Source organism: Theropithecus gelada, chromosome 5, assembly GCF_003255815.1.
Source record: "Theropithecus gelada isolate Dixy chromosome 5, Tgel_1.0, whole genome shotgun sequence".
Taxonomy (NCBI): domain Eukaryota; kingdom Metazoa; phylum Chordata; class Mammalia; order Primates; family Cercopithecidae; genus Theropithecus; species Theropithecus gelada.
Window position 1 is genome coordinate 116,687,154 of NC_037672.1, and position 27,373 is coordinate 116,714,526.

The 27,373-nt window shown below is 35.5% G+C and overlaps 1 protein-coding gene across 3 annotated transcripts in view; it reads right to left on the reverse strand.

Annotated features, from left to right (window-relative positions):
* PDE5A (phosphodiesterase 5A) overlaps nt 1–27,373 on the reverse strand; it is a 129,800-nt gene that overhangs the window by 94,972 nt on the left and 7,455 nt on the right. For all 3 annotated transcript variants that reach the window (XM_025385801.1, XM_025385802.1, XM_025385804.1), the window contains exons 2-3: nt 12,668–13,256; nt 2,491–2,580 (exon numbers count right to left, since the gene is read on the reverse strand). In XM_025385801.1, the coding sequence (XP_025241586.1) occupies nt 2,491–2,580; nt 12,668–13,256 (679 nt within the window). The remainder of the gene's footprint in view (nt 1–2,490; nt 2,581–12,667; nt 13,257–27,373) is intronic.

Here is a 27,373-nt window from a genome sequence, read left to right on the forward strand (position 1 = left end):
GCCCTTGATATGTGGGGATTATGGGGATTGTAATTCAAGGTGAGATTTTGGGTGGGGACACAGACAAACCATGTCAGTATGTAAATTATATCTCAATATAGCTGTGTTTTTATTTTTTATTTTTTATTTAATTTAAATCATCCTCACCAGCAGTTATAATGTGGAAGAATGTATATCCTGAGAATACTTTCTGTAGAAGGGGTCATCCTATTCACTTCTTCCTAGTGATTCTGTTGCATTCTCATCAGTTCCCCCAATCCTGATTGTTGGAGAAATTGTTCACACTATCTAGAAGAGAAGCTTAATCAGGGCATAATTCAGGCTGAATCTGTTTGCCAGTACAAAGCTGTTTTTGGGGTTCACGATTTTAAAGTACCCTTAATAACTAAAAGCTGAACACTGTCTTCCTAAGTGTACAGAATCATAGTCTGTGGTTTATAACGAGGCCTGCCAAATAAAATTTGAGTTGGATTTGAGTTCAGATAAACAACAAATAATTTATTAGTATAATGATGTCCCAAATAACGCATGGGACACAACTTTTTTAAAATTTGATATACCTGGCAACCACATTAGTAACACTATAATGATCAGTCCATGTATGGCCTTTTCAATTTTATATATTCATTCACATACTGAGTTAATTAAACTAATTAATTAATCTCATATTATGTCATTGCTGCAGGCATTTTTAGTTACTACTGCTGGAACTACACTTTTTAAGAAACCATGTGGTAACGCTAAGGCACTGAGAATGACTACTGAAAAGTAACTGACTTAGGGCCTTGTTAATCAAATTGTGATCAGTAGACCCAGGTAATCATCAACTTGGTACTTGTTAAAAAAGAATCTCAGGTTCTACCCAGACCTACTGAATTCAGAATCTGCATTTTAACAAAATCCCCAGGTGATTCCTATGCACAACACCTAACACTGATTTAGAAAGTTGTGTTTTAGGCAAATTCCCATGGCAGTGATATGTAGAATGGACTAAAGGGAAATTGACTGCAAGGATAGAAACACCTTACAAGAACTTCAAAATCTGAATTACTTCAAAATCTGAATCATGGTGCATGCAGGTAGCACAAATAAAAATAAAAAAATACTGAAATCAGAAACATTCTAGTGAAAAAAATCAATGGGGTTTGGTAAGAGACTAGATGGAGGAGGGAGAATAAACATCAGAATTTGAATATAAATCAAGTAGAAGCATCAAATACTTCTAATATGATTGACAGTGGTTCTCAACCTTGGCCACACATTGCAGTCATTTGGGAGCTTTAACAAATACTAATACCTGGGTCCCAATCCCTGAGATTCTGATTTAAGGTGAAACCTCAGCATTAGAATTTTTAAATGCTATACCCAGATAACTGGTAAAACATTTCCATGTGTGTCTGTGAGGGTGTTTCCAGAAGAGATTAGCATTTGCATCAGTATACTGAGTGAAAAAGATTCTCCCTCACCAATGTAGGGGGGGAACATCCAATCCATTGAGCGCCCAGAAAGAACAAAAAGGCAGAGGAAGAGAATATTCTGCTCTCTCTTCGGAAGCTGGGACATCCATCCTCTCCCTCCTCTGAGACAACAGAACTTCAAATACTCAAATCCTTGGACTCTAGGACTCACACCAGCAAACCTCCCAGTTTCTCAGATCTTCAGCCTCAGACTGAATTACACCAAAGGCTTTCCTGGTTCTCCAGCTTGAAGATGGCGGATTGTGGGACCTCTTGGTCTCCATAATTGCACAAGCTAATTTTCATAAATAAATCCCCTCATATGTCTACATATATCCTATTGATTCTGTTTCTGTGGAGAACCCCAATTAATACAATTGGTAATCTTTTAGACTTCTCCAGTTGGTTGTAATACACAGTCAGGATTGAGAATGCGCAATCGAAATATTCAGTTTAACTGATAATTTATTAACTCTTTTTTTCCAAATAAGTGTAAAATGAGGAGGGAACTCAGTGATAACAGAATCCAAATCTTCTAGTTAGGTGAAATATAAACTAACATATTTTCATTTGCCTGTTAAAATTTCAAATTGAAATTTACATAATTAGAGTTAGCTATGATTTCCATTTTTTCAAAATCTCAATTTGAATGAAATCAGTTAATGACCACTGTAGTTGGATGATCATTTATGAATATTACTCATACTCCTAAAACATAATATGCAATGAATTGATTCTAATCACAGCCATAATTACATATCTTAAGATAGAATAAGGCCTTCAGGAAGAGAGGAGGTAGAATATGACATGCATAAAATTTATTTCTAAGTAAATGGCCATAGTAAAGTAATAATCAGAATTAGGCCCTGTAACTAAAAATCTAAATTAAAAAATATCAAGCAGAACATTTAAGAACTTTATAGATAATTTATCACTAAAGCATTATTTCATATATATGCAAAGTAAATACAAAATATTTTTCAAAAAGAAAAATATTTCCAATGACCTTTTATAAAATGGAAAATTGGCTTACCTCTTCCCTATGATTCTTAATTGGCATACAAAGAATGCTTTGTGTCTTGTAGCCTGTAATTTGGTCAACTTCTGCATTGAACCGAGGATCCTAGTATGGAAAAAGAAATTCAATTTAATGACTGACCTGTTCAAAGATTGATTTGATTTTTCTGATTTATTAGATTAGAGAAATCTAACCTTGGACTTACCTTGTTACTCCGAGTAACAATTTTATTGTTATGAAAGGCATCATCATGTAAGTACATATTATATTTGACAAAGATACATTTAAGTTGCTGAGCTTTTTTATAAGCAGCTAGTGTTTAAGAGAAAAAAATACAGACTCGAACAAAGGTTCAGAAATAAAGAAAATTCAAAATATTAACCACTTTAGATAGCTGTACTTAAATTCAGGAAAAAGTGGCATCTCTCCACCTCTGTAATATCATCTCACAACCTGATTCTATTGTGCCTCCAGAACAACCTTTTCAATAAATGACTTTACTTCCCTTGTAAGGGCTGTTTTACAGTTCCTCAGTACTTCTATCTCAAGTATTCATAAGAATTTAAATTATACATATATATACACACAATCTGATTGAGTCAGATTGTAAACAATCCTTTAATCTTTTGAATTTCCCCTTTTACAAGGCACATTATACACATCCAATAATCATAAAGGATTTTTGAGGTGTTAAATTTCTAAGTATGAATTAAAGAAATAAAGGTAAAGTTTAATTGTCCATTACACTTTAGATTGGGAAGATCTAAAATTAGGCTGTAAACTCTATGAGGGTTTTTTCTTTTTCTTTTTTTTGTTCATTACTGTATTCCTAGCACAGGAACTTAATCAAAAGCATGTGTTAAATCAATGAAGGAATTCATTAACAAATAATACCACGGTTATCAAATGATATCATTTTTACCTTACCATATAGTTTAAAGCAAATCTTGTCAGTAAAGGGAAAACCGAAGTAGAAGAAATCAATAGCTACAACTAACATGAGGTAAGAGTGGAATGGAAACAAGCATTCCAGGACATAAACATCTGAATGAGTGCTGTTCCCTTCAAAGCGATAGCCTTGGGGAGTTACATACTCAATCTAATAATAGCATCACTGCTCCAAAAACTACGCAGTTGGAATTCCCTTCAGAGAATATGGAATATCTACACTGGAAAAGCTCATCTTCTGATGAGCTTTGAAGGTCATTTCTTTTTTAAAAAATAAAAAATAAATTAGTCACAGTAAAGCCGTGAATGAAGTAAGTGATTACACTAGATTCCATCAATTGGGGTCAGAAATGAGGCCAATTTTCTCCTGAGAGGGCCCAACTTAGCTTAAAGATAACTTCAAAAGAAAAGCTATAAAATGGTGAAAAATCAGCATAAATATTTTATATTATAAACACTACTACATTTTTGCTTTTTCTGCAAACATGCTCAAAGTTATATGAATTGAGATGCAAAGAAAATCCTTAGCTGAATCTTCCTAATAAAATTCTTATTTTATCTTTAGATATTGTCTAAAGAAAGCAGACAAGATAATGATGTTGATGAATTAAAGAAGTGAAAAATTATTGACATATAGTGAATTGTTTTACAAACCAATAAGTAAAACATGAATAAAAATACATCCTCAGTTTTACTTTGTTAATAAACATTTGAATTATGAGACAATTTATAAAGCAGATTTAACCCAACTACCTAATCAAAGCAGTAGAGTTTGACAGATTAAAATTAGTAGGACTTTCACATCATTTTCGTGTCTACTGTTAGTTTAAAATCAACAGCAGTTCTGAATTTCACTCTCCAGTGAAGTGGGTGGGAATAAATACATCCTTCAAATTTCATTTGAGGTGAAGTTCCAAACTCCTGACATCTCAAGGAGTTTTCCTTTAATAATAATGTACTCAGTGCAAAGACAATATACGTAAAGGAGTTCTAACCCCTCTAGGTCCAGTAAACACCAAAGAAAAAAATGGAACACTACAATCATTGTGATTATTCCTTTCACCATTTGTTTATAAGAACATGACAGTATGAAAGAACACAAGCCTTGGATGTCCACTTGCCATAACAATGTATCAGGTACCAGAATTCCTTCCTGCTGAAGACAACTATAAGACTAGACAAAATACAAGACAACAAAGCCATGGGCAGAGCAAAGAGAAAGACAACATACGTCATTGCCATTCAACATTCTGGCTTTCTGCCTGAGGGCTATTTTCCTACTTTAGAGAAGGCAGGTGCTACCCAATGAGGGCAACACTTTGAAACAGAACTGAATGGAGCTCCAAACTTCTGAAGTGGTTGGAAAGTGTAAAGCACAGGGGCTGTGCTGGGGGGTTGGAAGGAAGATGGTTTGGAAGCGGTGACCAAAAGATACTGAGTTTCTAGTCACTTTGGGCAGGTATAGTGCAAAAACCCTAAAGGACTAGCAAAAATTACCTGCTGAAGGCTAAAAACTGAATGTGACATCAATTAGTGAAGTGTTTGGAGACCAAATGGAGTTCCAGCCCAGCCAGAGTAGAGAATTCATTCAGCAGCTCAGGCATTGAGACAGGGAAAGACCACTCCTTAGGAGTAAGAACTATACCATATAGTTGTGGGTATTCCCTAAGACTAAATTCAAAACTAGAATAGATCCACTCTAACAAATAATAAGACCAAGCCTGACAGGATCAAAATAATCTGCCAGTAATTTTACTGCCTGCCTGCCCGAACAAATCTCATCCCTTTTTTAAAGGAAGAGGATATAATCCAAATGTAGTGAAACAGACTATGACCAGCAGACAATACAAAAATCACCACATATGTAAAGAAACAGGAAAATGAAACCCATAGTAAAGAGAAAAAGTAGTCAATAAAAAATGACCCCAAGATGATTCACATGTTGGACTTCACAGATAAGGACGTTAAAGCAGCTATTAAAAATTAATGCAGGGATTTAAAGAAAAATATAGTAGTAACTTATTTGCAGAGATGGGAATCTCTTCAAGGAAAGAAAAAACTATTAAAATAGTCAAATGAAAATTCTAGAACTGAAAAGTATAGTGTATAAAACACCCAGTTCATTAATACATTTAACAGCCCACTGAAAACAGCTGAAGAGTCAGTGATCCTGAAGACAGATCAACAGAAAGTTGATCAACAGAAGGATTGAAAGGAAAAAGAAAACAAACCATAAAACATTAACAAAGTTTCAGTGTCTTTTAGGATACTATCAAGTGTGTGTGTATACACACACACAAACACACACACACACACAAGTTGGGGTCCCAAAGATAATGAAGCTGAAAAATATTTAAAGATTTATAAAGAAAAATTTCCCAAATTGATGAAAACCTTAAGCTTACGCACATGGTGTGAAAATGATATATGTAGGGTGAAACATATAAGTTGAAAATGATACAAAGGATGGCTGACCTCTCCTGAGAAAAATGAAGACAAGGAAAAAGTGAGAAAACTCTTTTTTAAAATATTGAAAGAAAACTACTATCAACTGATAGTGGTTCATCTATCCAGTGAAAATATCCTTCAAGAATATAGGAAAAATGAAGGCATTTTCATATAAACTAAAACTGACAGTATTTGTCAGCACTGTATGTACTATAAGAAATGCGAAAGGAAATTCTGTAGTATAAAGAGAAAGATACTAAAATCTAGAAAGAGCTAGAAACGTGGCTTGAACACATGAGTGTGTGTATATATATATATATATAGAATAAGGAAGCCTAGTCTTTCATTTTTGGAGAACGAAACACCCAACAGAAGAAAAAAAGAAGAAAAATAATGCATCTTTAGTTATCAGATGAAATTGGAAGTATCAGTATGAATTCAATTGTTTTTACTATAATAAGTAGATAGATAAATAAATACAATATAGATGTATATGTATATTTATATGTTATTTTCCTAGCTCTGTCTGCTAATATACCAGCAGAAATGAGCGCATCTAGTGCCTTAATTTTGGTTTCTTAATACCGTTCCCCCCACTAAAAGAAACCAGGGCTTCTTGGGAAAAAAGAATGATTCTAGGGCTAGGGCAGGGAAAGTGTAAGATAGGCCTCAAACATTCTGATTAGCCAGAAAGTGAAAAAAATGCCCCAAAAGTAATGAGGACATAACAAAAATACACAGGACTCAGCAAATTTGTTATAATTGGAGCATCAGCATAAAGATAATAAAAATATAACTGACTAAATAAAATATTAAACCATGAGTCCATAATGATGTGAATGCATGAATGAAGGAGAAGGCAAAACTCTCCCTTACATTAGAATTTCAGCTAACAAATATAAGAGGTATGATGGGGTTGGAAAATCAGTGGATGTTAAAACTGGTCAGTAGGTTGTTGATGAACAGAGTATTTACACAGTCTCAAAGCATCTGCCCGTATGATACTTATTAATTACAATGGGAAAAACTATCGGAGAAACCTGGTGGATATCACTTTTAAAAAGTTATCAAATTTAACATCATCAACACTTACGTCACATAAATATGCCTCCTTATAAGATACATTAAGAAGGTGTGTGGTATAATTAAACATGTTTCTGATCTTTGTTCCCAGTTCCTGACACAGACCTCCTACAGGCCACGGAATTTCTTGAGTGATACTAGTGTAATTCCATATTTGCAACAAGCCCTTTTCAACCATACCCGAATTCACACTAACGAGGTGAGCCCTAGAAGGCTTCAGGATTAGGGGTGGGAACCAGAAAACCCAACCTTGTGATTAGAGGTTTAAAACTTCCAGTCCCACTCCCAACCTCTGGAGAGGGGAGACCGGCTGGAGATTGAATCCACTCACCAACGACCAGTAATATAATCAATCACACCTACATAATAAAGCCTCAATTAAAAAGTTCAGAACAAGGAGGCTTAGGGGAGCTTCCAGGGTGGTGAACATACTGATGTGCTGGGATGCTGGCATTCTGGAGAAGGCACAGAAGCTCTGCGCACCACCCCACCCGCCACCACCTCCCATACCTTGCTCTATGCATCTCTTCCATTTGGCTGCTCCTGAGTTGTATGTAACCTTTTAATAAAACTGTAGTCATAAGTGTAGTGCTTTCTTGAGTTCTGTGAGTCATTCTATCTAATTACTGAACCTAAGTGGGGGGCACTAGAACCCCTGAATTGGTAGTAGTCAGTCTGGAAGAAGTGTGGCAGCCTAGGGATCCCACTTGTGGCTGATGTCTAAAGTTGGGGCAGGCTTGTGGGATTGAGCCCTTAACATGTAGGGTCAGTGCTAACTCCATGAAGTTAAGAATCAGAACTGAATTGGGTTGAATTGGGTTGCAGTGTCAAAGAACAGGAGAATTAATTAGTTGTTGCTTAGTTAAGGTGTCAATATTAACATATATGGTATTCCAGCTAAAAGGGCCTAGCTTGAATCTATTTGTGAAGGACATTCTACAAAATAACAGGCCTGTACCCTTCAACAATGTCTAAATTTAAAAAGATAAAGAAATGCTGAGAAACTGTTTCAAATGGAGAGGAGACTAAAGAGACATTACAACTATGTGCAATATGGGATCCTGAATAATATTTTGGATTGGGGGAAAATAACTCTAAAGCTTATTAATGGGATGGGACAACTGATGAAATTTTGACTGTGGACTGCTAATAGTCTTGTATCAGATTAGATAATAGTATTGTATCAATATAAAATTTCCTGATTTTGATAATTTTATTATGGATGGGTTAGAGAATATTCTTATTAGAAAATATACACTGAACTATTTAGTAAAAACATATCTTTAGCTTATTAAATCATTCAGAAATAATGAGCATTATATTACTTATATGCATTATTGAGCGAAAGAGAGGAAATGATAAAGCAAATGGGGGAAAAAAATAACTGGAGAATCTGGGTAAAGGGTATATGGCAGTTTCTTATATGGTCTTGCAACTTTTCTGTGAGTTTAAAATTATACCAAAATAAAAATAACTGAAAATTTAAAAAAGGAAACAACACAGATGACTTGACAAATTATAAGGCTGGTTTTCTTCAACAGAGTGGAATTTTTAAGACAATGCCTGAAACATCGAACAAGCATAGACACAGCAGGTCCCAAACTGTGTTTCCAGTGGCACAGTTACACCTTGATTAGGAGGTTTGTCTAAATTACAACAATTGCTAGGGGTTTTCTTTTTCTTCTAAAATTCATCTGGAAATAATCATCTGAAATTCAGTTGAAACAGTTTGTATTTCTTTAGAAAAATATATTGATAAATAGTTGAAGTAGAAAGTGAGTCCTGCATGGTGAGAGAAGGTGAAAATTTGTTTCTCTGGAGAAAAAAAAAAAAATGAAAGGGAAAGACGAAGTGGAGAAGGAAGGAATAATAGCTATATGGTCAAAGCCACATAAGTGGCAATTTGACCCTTCCCTAAGACCCTCCAAGTTTTCTCTCTAGAAATCATGGTTCACATGGAGTGTCTGTCCTGGAGTGGAAACAGCACATGAGTCTGAGTTTTGACTTGGGAGAAGGAGAGATGTTTTGACAATGTAAATCCTTAAGGCATAGAAATCATGGGAAGGTTTAAGACTTCCTTGGGACATGGAACGGGGTTCAGGGCAATCCTGTGTAGTTACTGGATGTTATCTGGTTTTCCTATAAAAGGAAAATACCAAGCACATTTATTTAGTAGTTCTGATTATATATCTTACTATTAATAGCTTCTTAGTATAAGTGTGAATATCTTATTAATAAATGTGTTAATATCTCCTTGTTATTCATAAATGCTGTGCCAAGCCGGTTGCAGTGGCGTGCACCTGTAGTCCCACCTACTCAGGACCATAGCCCACTTCTCTCGTGCAGTTGAAGTGAGTGGATCACCTAATCCAGGACTCCAACCTGAGCAACACAGTGAGACTTCGGCTTAAAATAATTAAATAAATAAATACATACCTATATGGTGTGGCACATTCAGGGTAGTTGCATGATGGTGGGCTGATGCATGAGACCATTTGTGACTGAACATCAATGTACGTGTAGCATTTACCAACTAATCTTTTCATTGATATTTATGGTCTACATGAGAATCACTGGTCTGAGTAGTGGATCTTGTCTTGTATTTTAAATATATGAGTATGTTATCTTATCACTAATAAAACAATAGAATTTTTCAAATTTATAACACTTAATATCATTTTCTGTTACAAAGTTTCAAAAGTGAACTAAATATAGGTCATTTCTTATAATTAACTTTATGAGACTTTAAAAAAAATTCTCAGCATCAATCTGAGTGTTATTCTGTTTCACAGACACCTCTCTTGGTTTCCCACGGTGACATTACATCCTTTAAAGTGGTCTATGGTCAAATAAGCTTAAGAAATACTGCCATACAGTGTCATTTTTACAGATGCATGCTTAAAGAGCTAGGACTCAGAAAACATTAGAATATATTTTCATATCCTGACTACTTTCAAAAAACACAGTATTTTAATTATTCAAATTATGGATGGTGCTTAGTAATAAATTATCCATTAGCCAATTGACTTCCACTGCTAATACCAATATAAATTAGATCGCAATGTAAATTAGATCACACATCAACCTCCACAAGTTCTAATGAAATTCTTGGGACATGAAATAACACCTGCAAGGCTACCATAAATACAGATCAAGGGTACCAAAGCTGAAGTAGCAACATGAGAAATCCACAGGCTAAGAGGCATCACCCCAGGAGCCATGCAAATCAAGGACATTAGCTGTTTTAAACAATAGTACAAGAATTAAATCATTATCAAATGCCAAACAGAAAAGATATTGTCAAAACTTTGAAGATGGTAGGCAGATTAAATAAAATGCATGTAAGTGACGAATTCGCAGGGCTGGAGACATTTAGGACCATGAAGACAAATAAAGGCTTTCTCAACAAAGCTGGAGAATATTTACGATCCTACTGTACTCATGGGACCATAGTGCCATTGAAAAGTGGATACCCAGCTGTCACTTAAGACAGGAAGGGGATTCTGCAAACTTGGCAGCAATCCTTCAGCTGTGTCCTTAATACCCTTCTTAGAATCTGCTACAGTGTGAAGTTACTATGGAGCTCAAAGAGGTCATGGAGATATTCTATGAAGACTAGTAAATTTTTCCAAGAGAATCAAAATTGAATGCATTGCTTATACAGAATGGATTCTGAAGAAACATTTCAGGACTTAACCTAGATGAACTATCACACCCCAAATCCTGGCCTTCGGTATTACTCACTAGTAGTACCATTATTCATTTACCGAACTTCAAAACCTGGTCATCTTCAATTCCTCTTTCCCCTTCACTTGCATCTCCTATTAGCTGCCAAGTTCAGCAGATTCTATTAAGTTGGTGCAAAAGTAATCATGGTTTTGCCATTAAAAGTAATGGCACCAACCTAATACTTCTTCATCTGAAATCCATTCCTTCCTTTTGATCTTTAAGGTCAGGGTCCTTGTTAAGGTCCTTACTTCCTCATACTTAGACTATTAAGATAATCTTCTATCCTCCCAACTTGTAGCATTTCCCCCTCTAATTCATTTTATGACTACTGTAAAATTAATCCTTCCAAAGCACAATTTAAATCACACTCATTCCCCTTTCAAAACATCTTCAGTTACTCCTCATGTTTCTAAACCAAATATATATTCCTCAGCTTGGCATTCAAGATCTCAGTAATTTCCTGGCTGTGCTCCCACAGCTCCTTCATGTCCAGATTCTTATCTACACACTTACATGGTCCTACTTTCCTATCTCTTCTAACTTCTCTTTACCTCTGGATCTCACCATGCACAAATCTCAATTTATTCAATTTATTCAAATTTTCCAGGATCTGTATCAGACATTGCTCCCTCAGAGAAATCTTCCTCTGGCCGGGTGCGGTGGCTCATGCCTATAATCCCAGCACTTTGGGAGGCTGAGACGGGAGGATCACCTGAGGTCAGGAGTTCGAGACCAGCCTGGCCAACATGGTGAAACTCCATCTCTACTAAAAATACAAAAATTAGCCGGGCGTGGTGGCAGGTGTCTGTAATCCCAGCTACTCGGGAGGCTGAGATAGGAGAATCGCTTGAATCTGGGAGGCAAAGGTTGTAGTGAGTCGAGATTGCGTCACTGCACTCCAGCCTGGGTAGCAGAGTGAGACTCCATCTCCAAAAAAAAAAAAAAAAAAATCTTCCTCCATCTTTCCCACTAGATGTCCTATCCTGCTTCTCTGAACCTTATCACATTTTTCTTGGCATCTGTTATGACCTACTCTCTATGCTATTTATCTATTGCATGTACTATTATTTTAATTCAACCAATATTTAGTAAGCCCTATATGCCAGGCACTATAAGGCACCAGGAACACAATAAAACAGCTATGACTCTCTGAATTAAATGAATTGAGCCAGAATTAGTACTGAATCTTTATAGTGTACCACACAGTAGAAAGCTAGAACAATTGTTCTATCAAGATGCTGTAAGATACCTCATAAACATATAAAGTGCCATTCAGTTAAGACGTTTGGTTTTAAAATTAAAATTCCATTAATAAAAGGGATTATTTTAAATGGGAAATTTGAAGAATCTTACAGTGTAACCTTTAAGCCCTTAATTAAAGACTTGTGCATAAGTATAGCAAAAGGTGAAGAAATAACAAATCTTTCCACTGAAAACTTTTAGAGCAAAAATTTCCACTTTTTTGAAGATATCTGTAAGTTTATCTGTTTAAAAAATGAAAGAGAGGATAGAAGGAAAGAAAACCAGACTTTGGTATCAATGGGACTTTGAATGAATATGATTAATTGGATGAATGAATGAAAAGAGACTATAAGTTCTTTTTGTTGTTGTTTTTGCACCTATCATTTTAGAATCTCAGGAAAATTCTAAGAGGTTCATGTGGGGATAACATAGATGGGGATATGCACAGTGATCAGATAAAAAGATGGGAGAATATAACCATGAGATGAGCTATATTAAATTATCATTAAGGAGAAAAACAAGATGAGATTTCCTTAAGGCTCATGTCCTCAGCTGAACCACCAGTGAAGAAACTCTGGCAATTAAAGATGGGAAAATTCTTAGCCTACATTCCAGTTTTAAATAAGTATGCAAATTATTACATCTTAGTTTCAAATACCCCCACCATTCATGATTGCTATCCAATGCCCCAGCCATAGTACCCTCCCCAGCACCTGTCCTGCTCTCAGGGTCCCCTGTTTACCTCATATGCATCTTTGATGTTCAAGGGCTCACCAAGTGCTGCTACATGTCCCACAATGCCTTTGTTCCATTCTAAGCGGATACAGTTATTTGAAGCTTCTTCCAGTGTTGAACCTTCAGCAACATCAAAGAGGCGGCTGATAAGAAACTTGTCATTGGAGCTGTCTTCACAGACAAGGAACAGGGAATAGCGGTCAGCGGAGATGAGTCCATGGATATGTAAGAAAATTTTGTGACATAAGGCTGTGACATCCAAATGGCTAGAAATATCCTTCACTAATTCCAAGAGTCTTGAGCACTGGTCCCCTTCATCATGATCAAATCTTGGAGGGGTTAGAGGCATCTGTTCCTTCTTTTCTGAGTCAGAGAGGAAGCTCACAGTTCCCTCAGAATCCTTGACAACAATGGGTCTAAGAGGCCGGTCAAATTCAGAGGCAGAGATTTTCCTCGTTGGTGTTCCAGGGGCACTGTTATCTGCACGAGGGCTCTGCTGCAAGGGACAAGAGCAAGATTCCGTGTGGCCTCTGATACCTTCCTTGCACACAGGGATGGTGTGAACTCTCTCAGCAAACCAAGCATTGACCATTTCTCTGCAGAACAGAACGTGCAGACACATTAGATACTTGAAGAGAAAGGGTGCTATGCCTGAAAGCTCCTAAACATCTTCTGATGGTAAACTGACGAGACAATAATTTGATATGTCATAGAAAATAAAAACAAGATGGTTTACTTAAGACATATTATTTTGGCCAGGAACAGTGGTTCACACCTGTAATTCCACCATCTTGGGAGGCTGAGGTGGGAGGATTGCATGAGGCCAGGAGTTGGAGACCAACCTGGGAAACCAAGTGAGACCCTGTCTCCAGAAAAAATTTAAAAATTAGCTGGGCATGACAGCATGTGCCTATGACCCTAACTACTCGGGAGACTGAGGCAGGAGGGTTGCTTCAGCCCAGGAGTTCGAGGCTGTAGTGAGGTATGATCACACCACTGCACCACTGCACTTCAGCCTGGGTGACAAAGTGAGACTCTCTCTCTCTCAAAAACAAAAAGACAATTTTATTTTAGAAAACAATAGAGGACAATTGCTTTAATGAACATCTTAATAAAGGCTGACTTCTATATACATAATTTTATATATCTGATTGCAGCATAGCAAGCATTAAGTCTGCTTCTCTCAAAATTAGCTTACATTAAAAAGTAAAAGACACTAAATTTGCCAATAGTTTTATGAAAATATAAATATGTACATTAATTTGATGTTTAAAACACATATCTTGTTCTGAAGTTAAATATTTGAAAACTAAAACAAATATTTGTCTAAATTTGGCTTGCTACTATGCCTATTTTAGATAGTTATATCTATATTGCAAAAGTAGATAAGTTTAGAAGGAGTAATGAAAGAGACAAATAATTTAATCTTGTATAGAAAAATCAGACTTCTGTAAATATTATCCCAATAATGTTTGTTTAATAATGGTAAAAAAGGATCTATTTTTCTAGATTATCTACGACTATTTTAAAGTAGGCTTTATCTAAGTTTAAAAATGCAGTCCAAGAAAACTGAAGGCATTTATGTTTTTAATGTACCCTCCTATGAAAGCAACTCATTTGAGCTGAAGCCGTCACAGTAGGTCACTTTTTAAAACAAACATACCAGATCATACACAATCCAAAGCATGTTGTTCAATTCAAATAATGCCCCTTAGAACGCTGTAATCTTACACCAATTAATGGTGTCATTACTCTAGACATTTTTGGAACTCTTCTTTTGAAACACTTCTGAAACAATTTATAATCCAAATAAAAATACTAATTTTATCTAAAAATTAGACCTTGTTTCTCACTAACTCTTCCCAAAATGAACAAATAAAACAAAAACAAAAAAAAATCTATGGTAACAGCTAACTTAATTCTCTATCTTCTGATAAGACATGACCCTTTTGAAAACTCAAACTTACCTTCAAAAGATAAAAACTTGCTATAATTGAGGATATTTCAAATAATTTGCCTATACAAAAAACAATGTAATCTCAAATCTCCAATGACATGATTGACTGTTTATACCAAACAAAAGGCCAGGATAAAAAAGTTAGACAATGTACTATTTTGGAGATAGTATAGGGATGTAGTCACTTTCCAATGTTTTTGGTTGTAATAACAATTGATATTACTTCAGCCGGGCGCGGTGGCTCACGCCTGTAATCCCAGCACTTTGGGAGGCCAAGGCGGGTGGATCCCGAGGTCAGGAGATCGAGACCATCCTGGCGAACACAGTGAAACCCTGTCTCTACTAGAAATACAAAAAATTAGCCGGGCGCGGTGGCGGGCGCCTGTAGTCCCAGCTACTCGGGAAGCTGAGGCAGGAGAATGGCGTGAACCCGGGAGGCGGAGCTTGCAGTGAGCTGAGATCGCTCCACTGCACTCCAGCCTGGGCGACAGAGCGAGACTCCGTCTCAAAAAAAAAAAAAAAAAAAAAAAAATGATATTACTTCTTTGGAGGACCAAGTAGGCAATATCTAACAAATGTTAAATGTATCTACCCTTTGTTCCAGAGATTTTACATATGTGACAAAGGAAATACAAGGGTATTTACTGTATATAGTAAGTACTGTTTGCTCTCATAGCAAAGATAAGAAGCAACCTAATATCACCAGTAGAAGGCTGACTAAATACATCATGGCACATTTATACAAGAGAACACTAGGCAGACATGAAAACATGATTATGTGTACTGATATGTATGATATGAATTAATTAAGTGAAAACAAAAGAGTTTAAAAAGAACACACTGTCGTATTTCTGAGTCTTTGCTAAGTCTTTCATTTACGGGATGTTCCCCTAATTATTTCATTTTGAACAATGATGTATTATTTGTTAAATACACGTTACTCTGAAATGATACCCCATCTAGAATGTAACGGGTCAAAATGAAAAGATAAAAATGCTACCTCCCTTATAATTTCAAGAGTTGGATACAGTTATAAAAGTCTTCAAAAAGTTTAGGAGAAATAAGTTCAAAAGATCCATTGTAAATATGGTGACTATAGTTAATAATAATGTATATTTAAATATTGCTGAAAGAGAAGATTTTAAGGGTTCTCACCACAAAAAAAGATAAGTATGAAGCAATGCATATACAAATTAGCTTGACTTAGCCATTCCACAATGTATACATACACCAAAGCATCGTGCTGTACACCTTAAATACATAAAATTCTTATCAATTAAAAAATAAATTTAAAAATATCCAATGAGTAATTTAAAGGAAAACAACCTCACAGGCCTTATGAATTGACTGACTTCCTAATAAAGAGGTATTACAAATTTGAAGAAGCATGAAAGCAATGTGGTAGGTAAGTGTATTGTACAAATCACAAGCGTATACCTACACAGATTTTTAAAAACATATAATTTTCCCAATGTTTATTGGATGCATGCTGTGACTTAGGACAAAATTTCCAGTGAGGACAACATACATTAATTAAAATAATTCAGTATCTGAAAACCTTAGAAGTGAAGGTGACACACTGTGGGATTTGCTTATGTAGCCCCCAGAATTGCACTAATAGTGCCAAAGACACTGATGCTAAAAATGCATGTGAAGCTGCCAACAATGCATAGGAAGCTTTCAAATAAAACTGTTTTGGAAAAGATAAGACAGGAAAAAAGCAGTATGTCTAAGTTAACATATCCGATGTGATTTCAACTATGGACATGCTACTGAAATGTTAAATCAATATAAAAATAGACATTTTAACCATTTCAGCCACAAACCTAAAACTTAGCCCCAACTTATTTCTTATCTTCTCAATGGGAAATGGAGATCTTCTTTTGAATTTTAAATTAAACTGCCTACTTGACAACTCCACGTGGATATCTAGACAACTTAAAATGGTGAAAACAGAATTCCTAAGACCCTACCCATCTCACCTTGCTTCATCTTACTCCCTGCCAGTTTTCCCACATATGGAGGACCATCACTTCCACTGTTAGTCCAACCAAACACGTAGGAATTACTCTAAATTTCTATTTCCTTCAACTCTCACATTCAGTTGCGCAGTCAAGTTCTGTCAACCTGACTTCCAAAAACCTATATCCCAATCTGCTTATTTATTTCTATCTCCATTACTACCACCCTGGTCCAAACCCCACCATCTCTCAGTTGGATTGTTGCCATAGTCCCCTAACTGTTCTCTCTGATCCTATACTTAGCCCCTTGCAATCCCATTCTCCACACAGCAGCCACAGTAAACTTTTAGCAAAGTATGTCAACATCTTAGCTATCCTACTTGGCTTTTCATGGAACTGGAATAAAACCTGAGCTCTTGTAATCCCCTACAAATAGGTTCCTCTCACCCATGCCAGCATCCTTGGCGCTCCTGAAGCACACCAAGCTCTAACTGCCCTGTCTGGGATGCTCTCCCCTCATTGGCACATGGCTGATCAGCTTCCACATCCCCTGCTCAAATAAGTCATCTTTGACTGCTCCAACTAAAGTGGTCCTGACACATCATGTTCTTATCCTACATAATTTAAATTCTCACTATCTGCTATTTTTCTTGTTTATCAATCTGTTGTTATATCATCTATCCCCTCTGACTAGATATTTCATTAGTGCTACGTGTTCACTGCTGCATATCCAGTACTTAGATTAATGCTTATCACCTACAGTAGGTCCTCAAAATATTTCTTGAATGGAATAAATGAATAAATAAATGAAGGTTCCTGAAGCATCAAAAGGTACAACAGTCTTTTGAATATCTAAATGTTGGTGTGTTTATTACAGAAAATCAACATTGTGTTTTAGCGATTACTGTTCATCACCCCTTGGATGTGTAAGTCTCACAACTGACCACGACTAATGTATGCTTGTATACCTTGCAGTGCCTGGTGCAGCACATGTCTTAAGCAGAGCCAGTGCCTAAAAATTCTATATTATGTGTTTGTGATTACTCTATTTGTCTCATAAATGTTGCTTATCAATATTTTCTTAGAGACATTAACTCAATATTAAATGACATAGGAAAAGCAGATGTAGCATATTCAGTCAATCAACAATTTGTATTAACCACCAGTGGCAGGGAAAGGGAGTTCTCATGACCACATTATTGATTATCTGCATCCCTGTAATTACATGCTTGCATAGGAAAACATTATCATAACATCAAAATCACTGATGAACCAATCACAAATAAAATTAAATCATTTCTCACACATCTTTCCCTTTGAGCATTCCTTGGAGTTCTGCAGTGCACAATCTACATGGCTGAATGAAGTGGGCCTTTGCTCTTAAGACTAATATCCATACTCCAGTGATTTTTAAAAAATACTTCAGTCTCTATGCAAATACAAATCACCTGCAAATTGAAATTAAAATTCTTATATAAGACATATGCTATGGTCTAAATGTATGTCCCTACAAAATTCATCTCTTGAACCCTAACCCTGGAGGTGATGGTATTAAGGAGGTGGGGCCTTTGGGAGCGCTCTGCTCTCATAAATAGGATGAGTGCCTGATGTAGTTTGGATGTCCCCTCCAAATCTCATGTTGAAATGCAATCCACAGTGTTGGAGGTGGGGCTTAGTGAGAGGTAATTGGATTATGGGGGCAGATCCCTCATGAATGGCTTCACACCATCCCCTTCATGATGCGTGAGTTCACATCCTTGTTTAAAAGTTGGTTGTTTAAAAGTATATGGCACCTCCCACCATCCCATCCTTGTTCTCATTCTTGCTCCTGCTCTTGCTATAACTTTCTCACCACATGATATGCAGGTTTCCCCTTCACTTTCCATATGATTGAAAGCTTCCTGAGGCCTCCCCAGAAGCTGAGCAGATGCCAACACCATGCCTCCTGTAAAGCCTGCAGAACCATAAGCCAATTAAACCTCTTTTCTTTATAAACTACCCAGCCTTGGGTATTTCTTTAAATCAATGGAAAAACAACCTAATTGAGGGCCCTTATAAAGGGCCCATGGGAGCTTGTTTACTCCTTTTGCCCTTCTGTGAGGACACATCAAAGTTGACATCTGTGAGGAAGAAGCCTCCACCAGAATCTGCCAGTGCCTTGATCTTGGACTTCCCAGCATCTGAAACTGTGAGCAAAAAATTTCTGTTTATAAATTATCCAGTCTAAGCTATTTGTTATAGCAGCCAGCATGGACTAAGACAATATAGATTTTCTAGATACAGATAAAAATGATGTTGGAGAATCCTTCTAATGTTACACAAAGCCATGACAATTAAGAGTTATGCCCAATTAAAGACCAGCTAACAACTGAAGAAACAATCAATAAGGATAATGACATAGCAGATACTCACAAAGAGAATATTAGTCAAATAATTATATTCTGAATTAAGAAAGCCCCTTGGGCAAAACTGATGAAGCCTTCGAATATTAATTCAAAAAACTATTTTAGGGAAAAAAATTCTCTTTATGATCCTGCTGCAAAAGCCAAACATAAACTGAAGATAATTGTTTATGGCTACACTCTGTTACAATTAATTGTAACAGAATTAGCAGAGTTTCATCCTAAGAATTAGCAGAGTGTCATTACAATCTCAATTTTATTATAAATAGCTCAAATATAAACTTATTTTCATAATCTGTGGTTCTATTTTTCAAGATAAAGCTCTAATCAAAACCTTCCCATGAACTTTTTTTCTATTTTGAAAGAATTAACTTTAATTGTTTTTTTCTTCTGGAATGAATTATTCTCATAAGACAGAGATTTCCACAAGGTACTATGTTGGGTGCCAGGGACGGAATAATGAGTAACTCCAGAAAAATCATCATGATCTTTCCTTTCAAACTTAAAAGTTTATATTGTATTCAGAAGTGATATACATATTGGATGTTCCTGGCATATGAAGTTAGGTAAATGTACACAAATAAGTAATGGAAAAGATGACTGTGAACATGTCCAATATAAAAGCAGAAAGCAACAGATGGAAATCCAGAAACCTCAGTGGTAGTTCTGACTGGGTAATCGCTTTGATGGTCTAAGATAGGATCTCTATTTTCCCTTACCTTTATTAATTCTAGGGGGTTTTGAAAAATACTCACATTAGTGCTACTGAAAAAAAAAACCATAATTTTATTTAAACCTGGTGAGGCAGGCATTAATGAACCTACTTTCTAAAATATGAAGCTAATTAAATGTCTGAACCACACCCATTCTACTATTTGGTGGCAACACTAGGAATCAAATCCAGGTTTCCTATTCCAGATACTATACCCTATTAAGAATATAAAAGTTCCCAGAGCATCAGTGCTTGCCATGAAGAAGGCACTCCATAACATCTAGCTGAATCTGGAAATAAAAGTCAAATTCAAGCAGAGAAGGCATAGAGAAAGATGACTTATGACACATGTTCACATGAAATATTTTACCTCTAGGTCATAAAAGGACCACACACTGTTCTCTTAAGGTGAAAACACTATTTCTAAGGACTACTTCTTAAGGGTAGTGTCCATTAAAAAAAAAAAAAAAAAAAAAAAAAACTAACTAAATTCCAACATGTCTATGTTTCTCTGAAAACAGGTCATATTTTATAAGTCTAAAGCAATGTACTGAAAAGAAGTATAATAAATGTGTTCGAGAAAAAGTCATCCCCAGAGTTGCTACATTTAGCAAATAAAAAAGACAGCCTGCTAAAAATGAGTTTCAGATAAATAATGAATAAGTTTTCAGTATACGTAGTATCTAAAATTCAAGATGAACTGGGTGTCCTGTATTTGATCTGGCCACTCCAGTCATTCTATATAGTTTTTCCTAACTGAAATTGTTGGTGGATAGGCAACAAAGAAAAGGCAAGTTCTACGCATCATACTAATAAGTTCCAGGCTATCAAATCACTCATTTTATCATTGAGAGAGCACAAAGGACTACCACACTGCAATCCTGTGTATGATAATTTAACCTTTTGGAAGCACTTGGATTCATAATTTGCAGTAAAACTAGAGCATAAAATATCTCCTTAAATCAAATTCATTCATTTTGCTCTAAAAACCATCCCATATAATGTATTGCATAGCAACAAAACAAACTGCAATCTACTTATAAAAGGGAGATTTACTAATTGATAAAAATTCTCGGGATTACAAAGCATCGAGAGGTTGCATTTTCAACCATGAGTCCTGGGTTCTAATCTTAGCATTTGTTACTGATAGGATGTGTGACTAGCACCAAGCAATTTTCTTCCCCTGAGTTTCCATTTTATCCCTGATAAAACAAGAAAAATAGCACCCGTTCTGGCCTTTTATGAAGTGTAAGGTGCTGACTGCCTTCAGCAGAGTATAAAGTCAGGAGTATCAGACTAACAATCAGGCGATAATTCTAGTTCCAGCTACAGCACTACACGGATCTGATGCTAAAACAATTACAACTTCTCTGGAGTTCATTTTCACTGGAGTTTGAGATCTTCAGTGGTAAAAATGGGCTGCTGTATTAACAAGTTATTAAGACTCCCCACCTCAGCTTGCAGTACGAATAGGACAAGAAGTGGTCCTTGGGTCCGTCAACTTAACTTCTTTTTGCCCCTCAACTTCCTCATTTTTAAATAGGGGAAAAGCCTTCTGGCTCCTTTACTCACTGCACAGGGTTGATGTGTGAGTCAAATTAGAAAATGCACATGGAAGCATTTCAAAATCTCTTCAACATATCTAAAAATTTGCTATCTACTACACTCTTAGTACTCATTCCAATGGAGTCAAAGGGCTGGGTTAAGGAGAAATGGCTGTTATTTCCTCACAAAGGTCAGCCAAGAGAATCAGAAAAAGGATAAGAGTAAAAAGGTTGTTTTTGGTGATACAAGCCCACAGGTTGAGGGGTCTTAACTGGGTTTGGATATAGGCCAGCAACATGCACCATGAACACTAAAAGTCCTTGGCCAAAACAAATACTTTAGAATGACATTCTTGACAGAATCCTACTAAATTTTCAAAAAAAAAAAAGAGAGAGAGAGAACAGTTTAAATTACATCATAGCCACCTGAGCAAAAACAACAAAACAGAAACAAATTCCATTGAAGTATCTGTAGCCTTGACCACAAGTACTAATAATCTGGACTCTCCACTTTGATGTACAAGTGTATCTTTGCTAACTGCCCTGCAAACCTGGAAGTGATCAGAAGAAAACCTGGCTGCCCTCTTGAAGTCTTTCAGTTGATTTAACTTTTACAAAGCTATTAATGAAAGACAACAGGCCCTCCACACTTCAAAGAAAGTCACAGCCAAGGAAAATGCAATGAACATTGGAACCAATAATTTATAGTCAATGATAAGAGCCTGAGTTTTACATTATATCCGTATCTTCCCCTCTTCTCACCAAAATCTTTTATTATCCTCCCATCACTTATTTCCTACACATTTTATTACACAAAAAATTATTACCTCATAAATGAGTTGTATTATATACCCTTTTAACAAGAGTGAATTTAGTTTTGCTTTTAAACTTATACAATGCATCCCGAGACATGAAGAAACCCTGGTGGACATCCCAAAATCACTGTTGGAAGTTATTCCTCTCAGATAACACTAATGTCAATACCACCTGTTGTTTCAAACTTACATATTCCACAGATGACACTTAAGGCTCACGAAGATATCCTTTTCCATACCGAGCAAGCAAAGAACCCCCAAATTCATATTAATTAGATGGTAGGAAATAAAACCAAATGGAAGTTGCCTAAAACCTTTTATGAGCTCTTGTCATAAATGTGACTCAAATCTTACTCTCGAAACTTTTTACACAATGAATCAAATCAGAAGTTTATTATCCAGATATTCTACTTTACAGAAGACTCTTGTAGCTCAAACTGCTTATAAAATAATGATTTAATATAAAAATCAGTGTCATTAAGCATAATGTTGAACACATTTTGATTTCATGAAGCTAACAGCACTGCACCCGTCAAGATGATGATGTTATCGTGTGAGTGGAGCACCCAGCAAAACTAATGAGCATGTGCACTACCCTGGTTCCAGCAGCTGCTGCAGGAAAATGCGAAAGTTGACAGACATTTTGTGTCTTTAGTAATACAAAGGGATGAACAAATTCATTTGTGGACAAAAAAAAAAAAAAAAAAAAAAAAAAAACAAGGAATTCTGGAGGCTAGGAAGCTTAGAAGGTGAATGGTTATCAACTTTTACAATAGTTTTAACAAAGAGTTTATTTCATCAAAATTACACACGGCAAAAATACAATGCTATTTCATTTTACACATACTATGTGCTCATATTTTGTAACTAGATGAGAAGTGTGGCACTCTTAAAATGATGGACTCAATTAAGTTAATGATTAAATTAAATAGTGCCAAGTTAGTATTGTAATACATTTTTATGGCTATTTAAATAGATTTGTATTGCATATTGGGTACACTTCATTTCATAGTCTCTAAAAAGTTTATAAACTGATTAATAATATTCACTGAAAAAAATGAAATGTAACTGTATGGAATATAATCTGGGAAGAATCAAAACTTTCCCCCCTTTCCAATTTACCTTTTCCACTCAAGATTATTATAAACCTATCACAAGATAGAAAACTACAACTTATGTTTTGGGTTTTTAGAAATTTTCCACTAATCTACACAAGTCACAGCTTCTTCCAAATGCCCTCTATCTAGAAGTATTAAATAGGATTATAAAACTTGTTGACAGGATGGAGGGATGCAAGCCTTGGAACTGCATTTCAAATATAATTAGCTAAAGGGACACACATACACACACACGTGTCTGTGTCCAAACGGTCTCCCTGTCACAATAACCTTACTTTCTACCAAAGTGGAACTGCTCACTCATGTTACAAAATGAATCTTGAAAAAGACAGAAAGGTCTTAAAATACATATTCAATATTCCAGATGTCTTGAAATGGAAAATTAATTAAAATATTTTATAGGGTTTATAGAATATTTCTTGGCTCCTAGAAAAGTAAGGAAAAGAGAAGAAAAATTGACAAGGCAAAGTAAACTTTTGATATAAACATAATAACCCTCACGAGTTAAAAATATAACTGGATGAAACCTACTCGTAGAGCAACTAGTTTAATACATTTTGCACTCTGGCCTAAAATAATGTATCAAAGGATAAAACTCCTTTGAAAATACACTGTACTAGGGTATTTGTGTTCTAATGCTAAAAAGATAATTATAATGGCCTAGTACCGAAATTTTCAACCACTCTATTTTAAAATGTCATTTGAGATTTCCCAATTTTTATACTCTGAAATTATATATGGAAACTAAACTCACTTGGGCAAAGTCTTTAGGCACATCATTAAGTAATGTGCTTGCACAGAAAGAGGCCATAGAAGAAAACGTTAACCTCTTCCTGAGATAGAATCTTCATGACATTAAATCTATGAGCCTTTGCTTTGCTTCCATTAATACTGACACTGACCTTCAGTATAGCACAGTGATTAACGGCCCTAGGTGAGACAGACTTAGACTTTAACCCAAGAATCACCTCTTTCTAAGAATATGACCTTAGGTACATTATTTACTCTCTTTGTAAAATGGAAATCATGATAAAAGTAAAGGAAATGATGCTGGAGTCAGATACACCGTGTTTCATTCACGATAGTTATTGTTTTTAAGTTAACTGAATATTAAGTGGAGTATATTTTTTAAACTGATTAAGGTTTTGGTTTTCTTAAATAAAGAAAATTTATTTAATGGATTTTTACAGCAGAATAAGTAGATGTTGGCTCTTGCTTCTTCCTAAGCCCCTAATTTAAAAGCAATAACTTCTCTACAGAGGTATTTTATATTAAAATAAAAAAGAGAGAGAGAGGGCTGTTTTAATGCATTTTTTCAAATTACAACTTAAAAAATGGACTCTTCAGACTAATATCTACACTTACATACGACAAAATTTTCTGAATTTTATATTAAGATTAGGTCATGAACATTTAACTGAGAAAAATAAATGCAAGAATATAATTTGTTTTTTTCATTACTACTTAGAGACTTTTTTTTTTTTTTGGTCAAAAAATAAGTTATAGATTTGGGGACTTTTTTTTTCCCCAAAATATAAAAGTTAAAACTGTTTGACAACAAATGTAAAAAAATACAATAATTAACTATGATGAACACCAGAGCAATATTTCATAATTAATTCTAAACTGGAGCACAGTTTTAATATCTGATAAAACAATGCTTTAACACTCTGCTATAGGTAATTTATGGATTAAATTGGCTGTTTTAGTTCTTATCCAAGGGTACTTACTTGGGTAAATTCTAAAAGTAGGGTGATACCAATCCTTGTGCCTCAAAAATGTCCATATAGCAAGTCCATTCAGCAGTAACTTTTGGAAGAGATTTGCAGGGTGTATTTTTGTGTTTGTAAGTCAGCTACTAAAATGCCATCCTCTTTTCTCTTTTCAATGTCTTTTTCATCAGTCATGTGAATTAATCACTAATACTGGCATTGCAAACAGTATACTAAATTTTCTCACTGGAAAGTATGATTGATAACTTATATGGAAATCTGCTAAAAATTATCTGTAGGGAAAACACAAAATAACTCACATAAAAAATCATGTTGGCTGCTTTTCCTGCTCTTGGATCCTTATTTTATACAATTTTAGTTATGTTGTTTGCATAATTTGACCTGGATCCACTACTCAAATTTGGAAAAATACTTAAAAGAATGAAACTATTCAATCTGAGAAATCGATACTCGGCTCTCCTGGTGAGAATAAAGAACTCTTACAGCTGAAAGAGATTTCTAAGCTCATTTATGAATCTCTCTACCTTGAGTCTTCACCCTCTTTCACCTCCCCTCTTAAAGTTTGAGGTTCATTAACTTGAGCCAGTCACAAAGTTAGCTAATAGCAAAGCTGGAAACAAAATCTGGGGGTTTGGGCTCCCATTCCAGTTCCCTTTCCAGTACCTTACACAATCCCACAAAAGCTTCTGTTCAAACCATTAATAAAATTCATCTAAAAAATGAAAATGACATTTAAAGTCTATGAAATCACTATGCTGTCAGAACTTAATTCCCATCTACCAGGATAAGAAAATGCCTACCAAAGTTTGTGATTATATTTAAGGCACTGATGATGCTCAAGGTAAAATGGTAAACTACTAAAAATCAGCACTAAAAAGATAAGGAAACATGCATTATTTCCTTTAATTTTCTTAAGAACACTATGAGGTAAATGCCATCATCTCCATTTTACAGAGAGAGTAAATAATGCACCTAGTCTTCCTCTTAGAAAAGTAGGTCTGGGGTTGAAGCCTAAGGCTGTCCTATCTAGGGCCCTTAACCATAAACAGAAATCAATTTTAAAGGGTTCACAACAGTGGCTCATAATCAAGTAGTGGTGCCAACCCTTGAGGGGCATTTGGAAATGCGTGGGAACAGATTTTCTATCACACGGATGGGGCATTTAGTGTCTGGAATTCAGGGATGTTAAATGTCCTGCTATGCACTAGACAGCCTCTAACAACAAAAAAGTGTCACCACCAAATGCCAACATCTTCTTTTGAGAAGCAATGGTTTAGATGATTAAGAGATTAACAGACTATTATTAAACAAAATGGGAGATTTTGGACACCTCTAAGTAATATCCTCCAGTAACCTCTACTCATGTTATAGTGAGTAGTTCGCTTGGGTCTGGCATGGTAAGGAAATGAAGACTCTGCCCAAAGTTATTTAGTATTTCTAAGTTTGCTCCAGCTAGGAAAACATCTGAGAAGCTTACTGGGACCAAATATAAATAAAATGCAGAATTGCTTCATATGGTTTTACATTCAAATTTGACTGAGAATTGGAAGGGACAAAATATTTTGTAATTTTCTGTGCATTCACAACATATGATATAAAAGAAGTTGCTTAAAGGAAAACCTACCACATCTGAAAGAAAACATAATAACTGAAATCTATGCACTAAACATGTAAATCAGTTGGCTTTGCAGTTTAGATATGGGAGAGACGGGACTACAATGGCATTTATCTGAGGTTTGAGAGCCTTCAGAATTCAAAACAAGTATGTTTGAAGATCTTTACTTTGTTCTATAAAATGTTCTAATTTTCTATTTTCACAATAATCATAATCAAAGCAAAAGAAAGTGAAATAAATTGCTTTCAATTACTGGGATGACCATCTTATTACCAACTACTGCCCTGCAATTTTAGCTCTAAGGTTTGTATTTGTGTTAATGAGAAAATAAAGAAGTAAATTTAATATGCATACATGCCTTCATAGCAAGTAAAAAATGAAAGCTGGTATGCTGTGCTAGAGGAATAAAAGTTTCATGATTGTTCAGAGAGACCCAGTGGGAGAAGTGAAATCATTATAGGCCACATTGTAGCAAAGGCCAGCTGACCTACCATACTGTTTTGCAGGTAGTTAGAACCATATTTACTTTGCAAGAGTATTTTAATGAATGCTGTAAATCTGCATTTGGCTGTGGTTTTATCATTTTGTTTGTTTCATAATTAACTTAGAATGTATTTTGGCATTACAGTTGCATAAATGTTGTGACTATGATTAAATTATATCGCTTTTATGTATTCTGCTTTTAAGAATTCCACATTTCTCTAACATTAAAGTAAAAGGAAGTCAACACTAGATATGGTAGATATCTAGAACTTTTGGGTCTGCCCACATCACTTTCTTTGGGAATGTACCTTCCCCAATGACGTATCACCTTATGGGCTACCTGCCCCAACAAAACAGTCAAACCACCCTACTC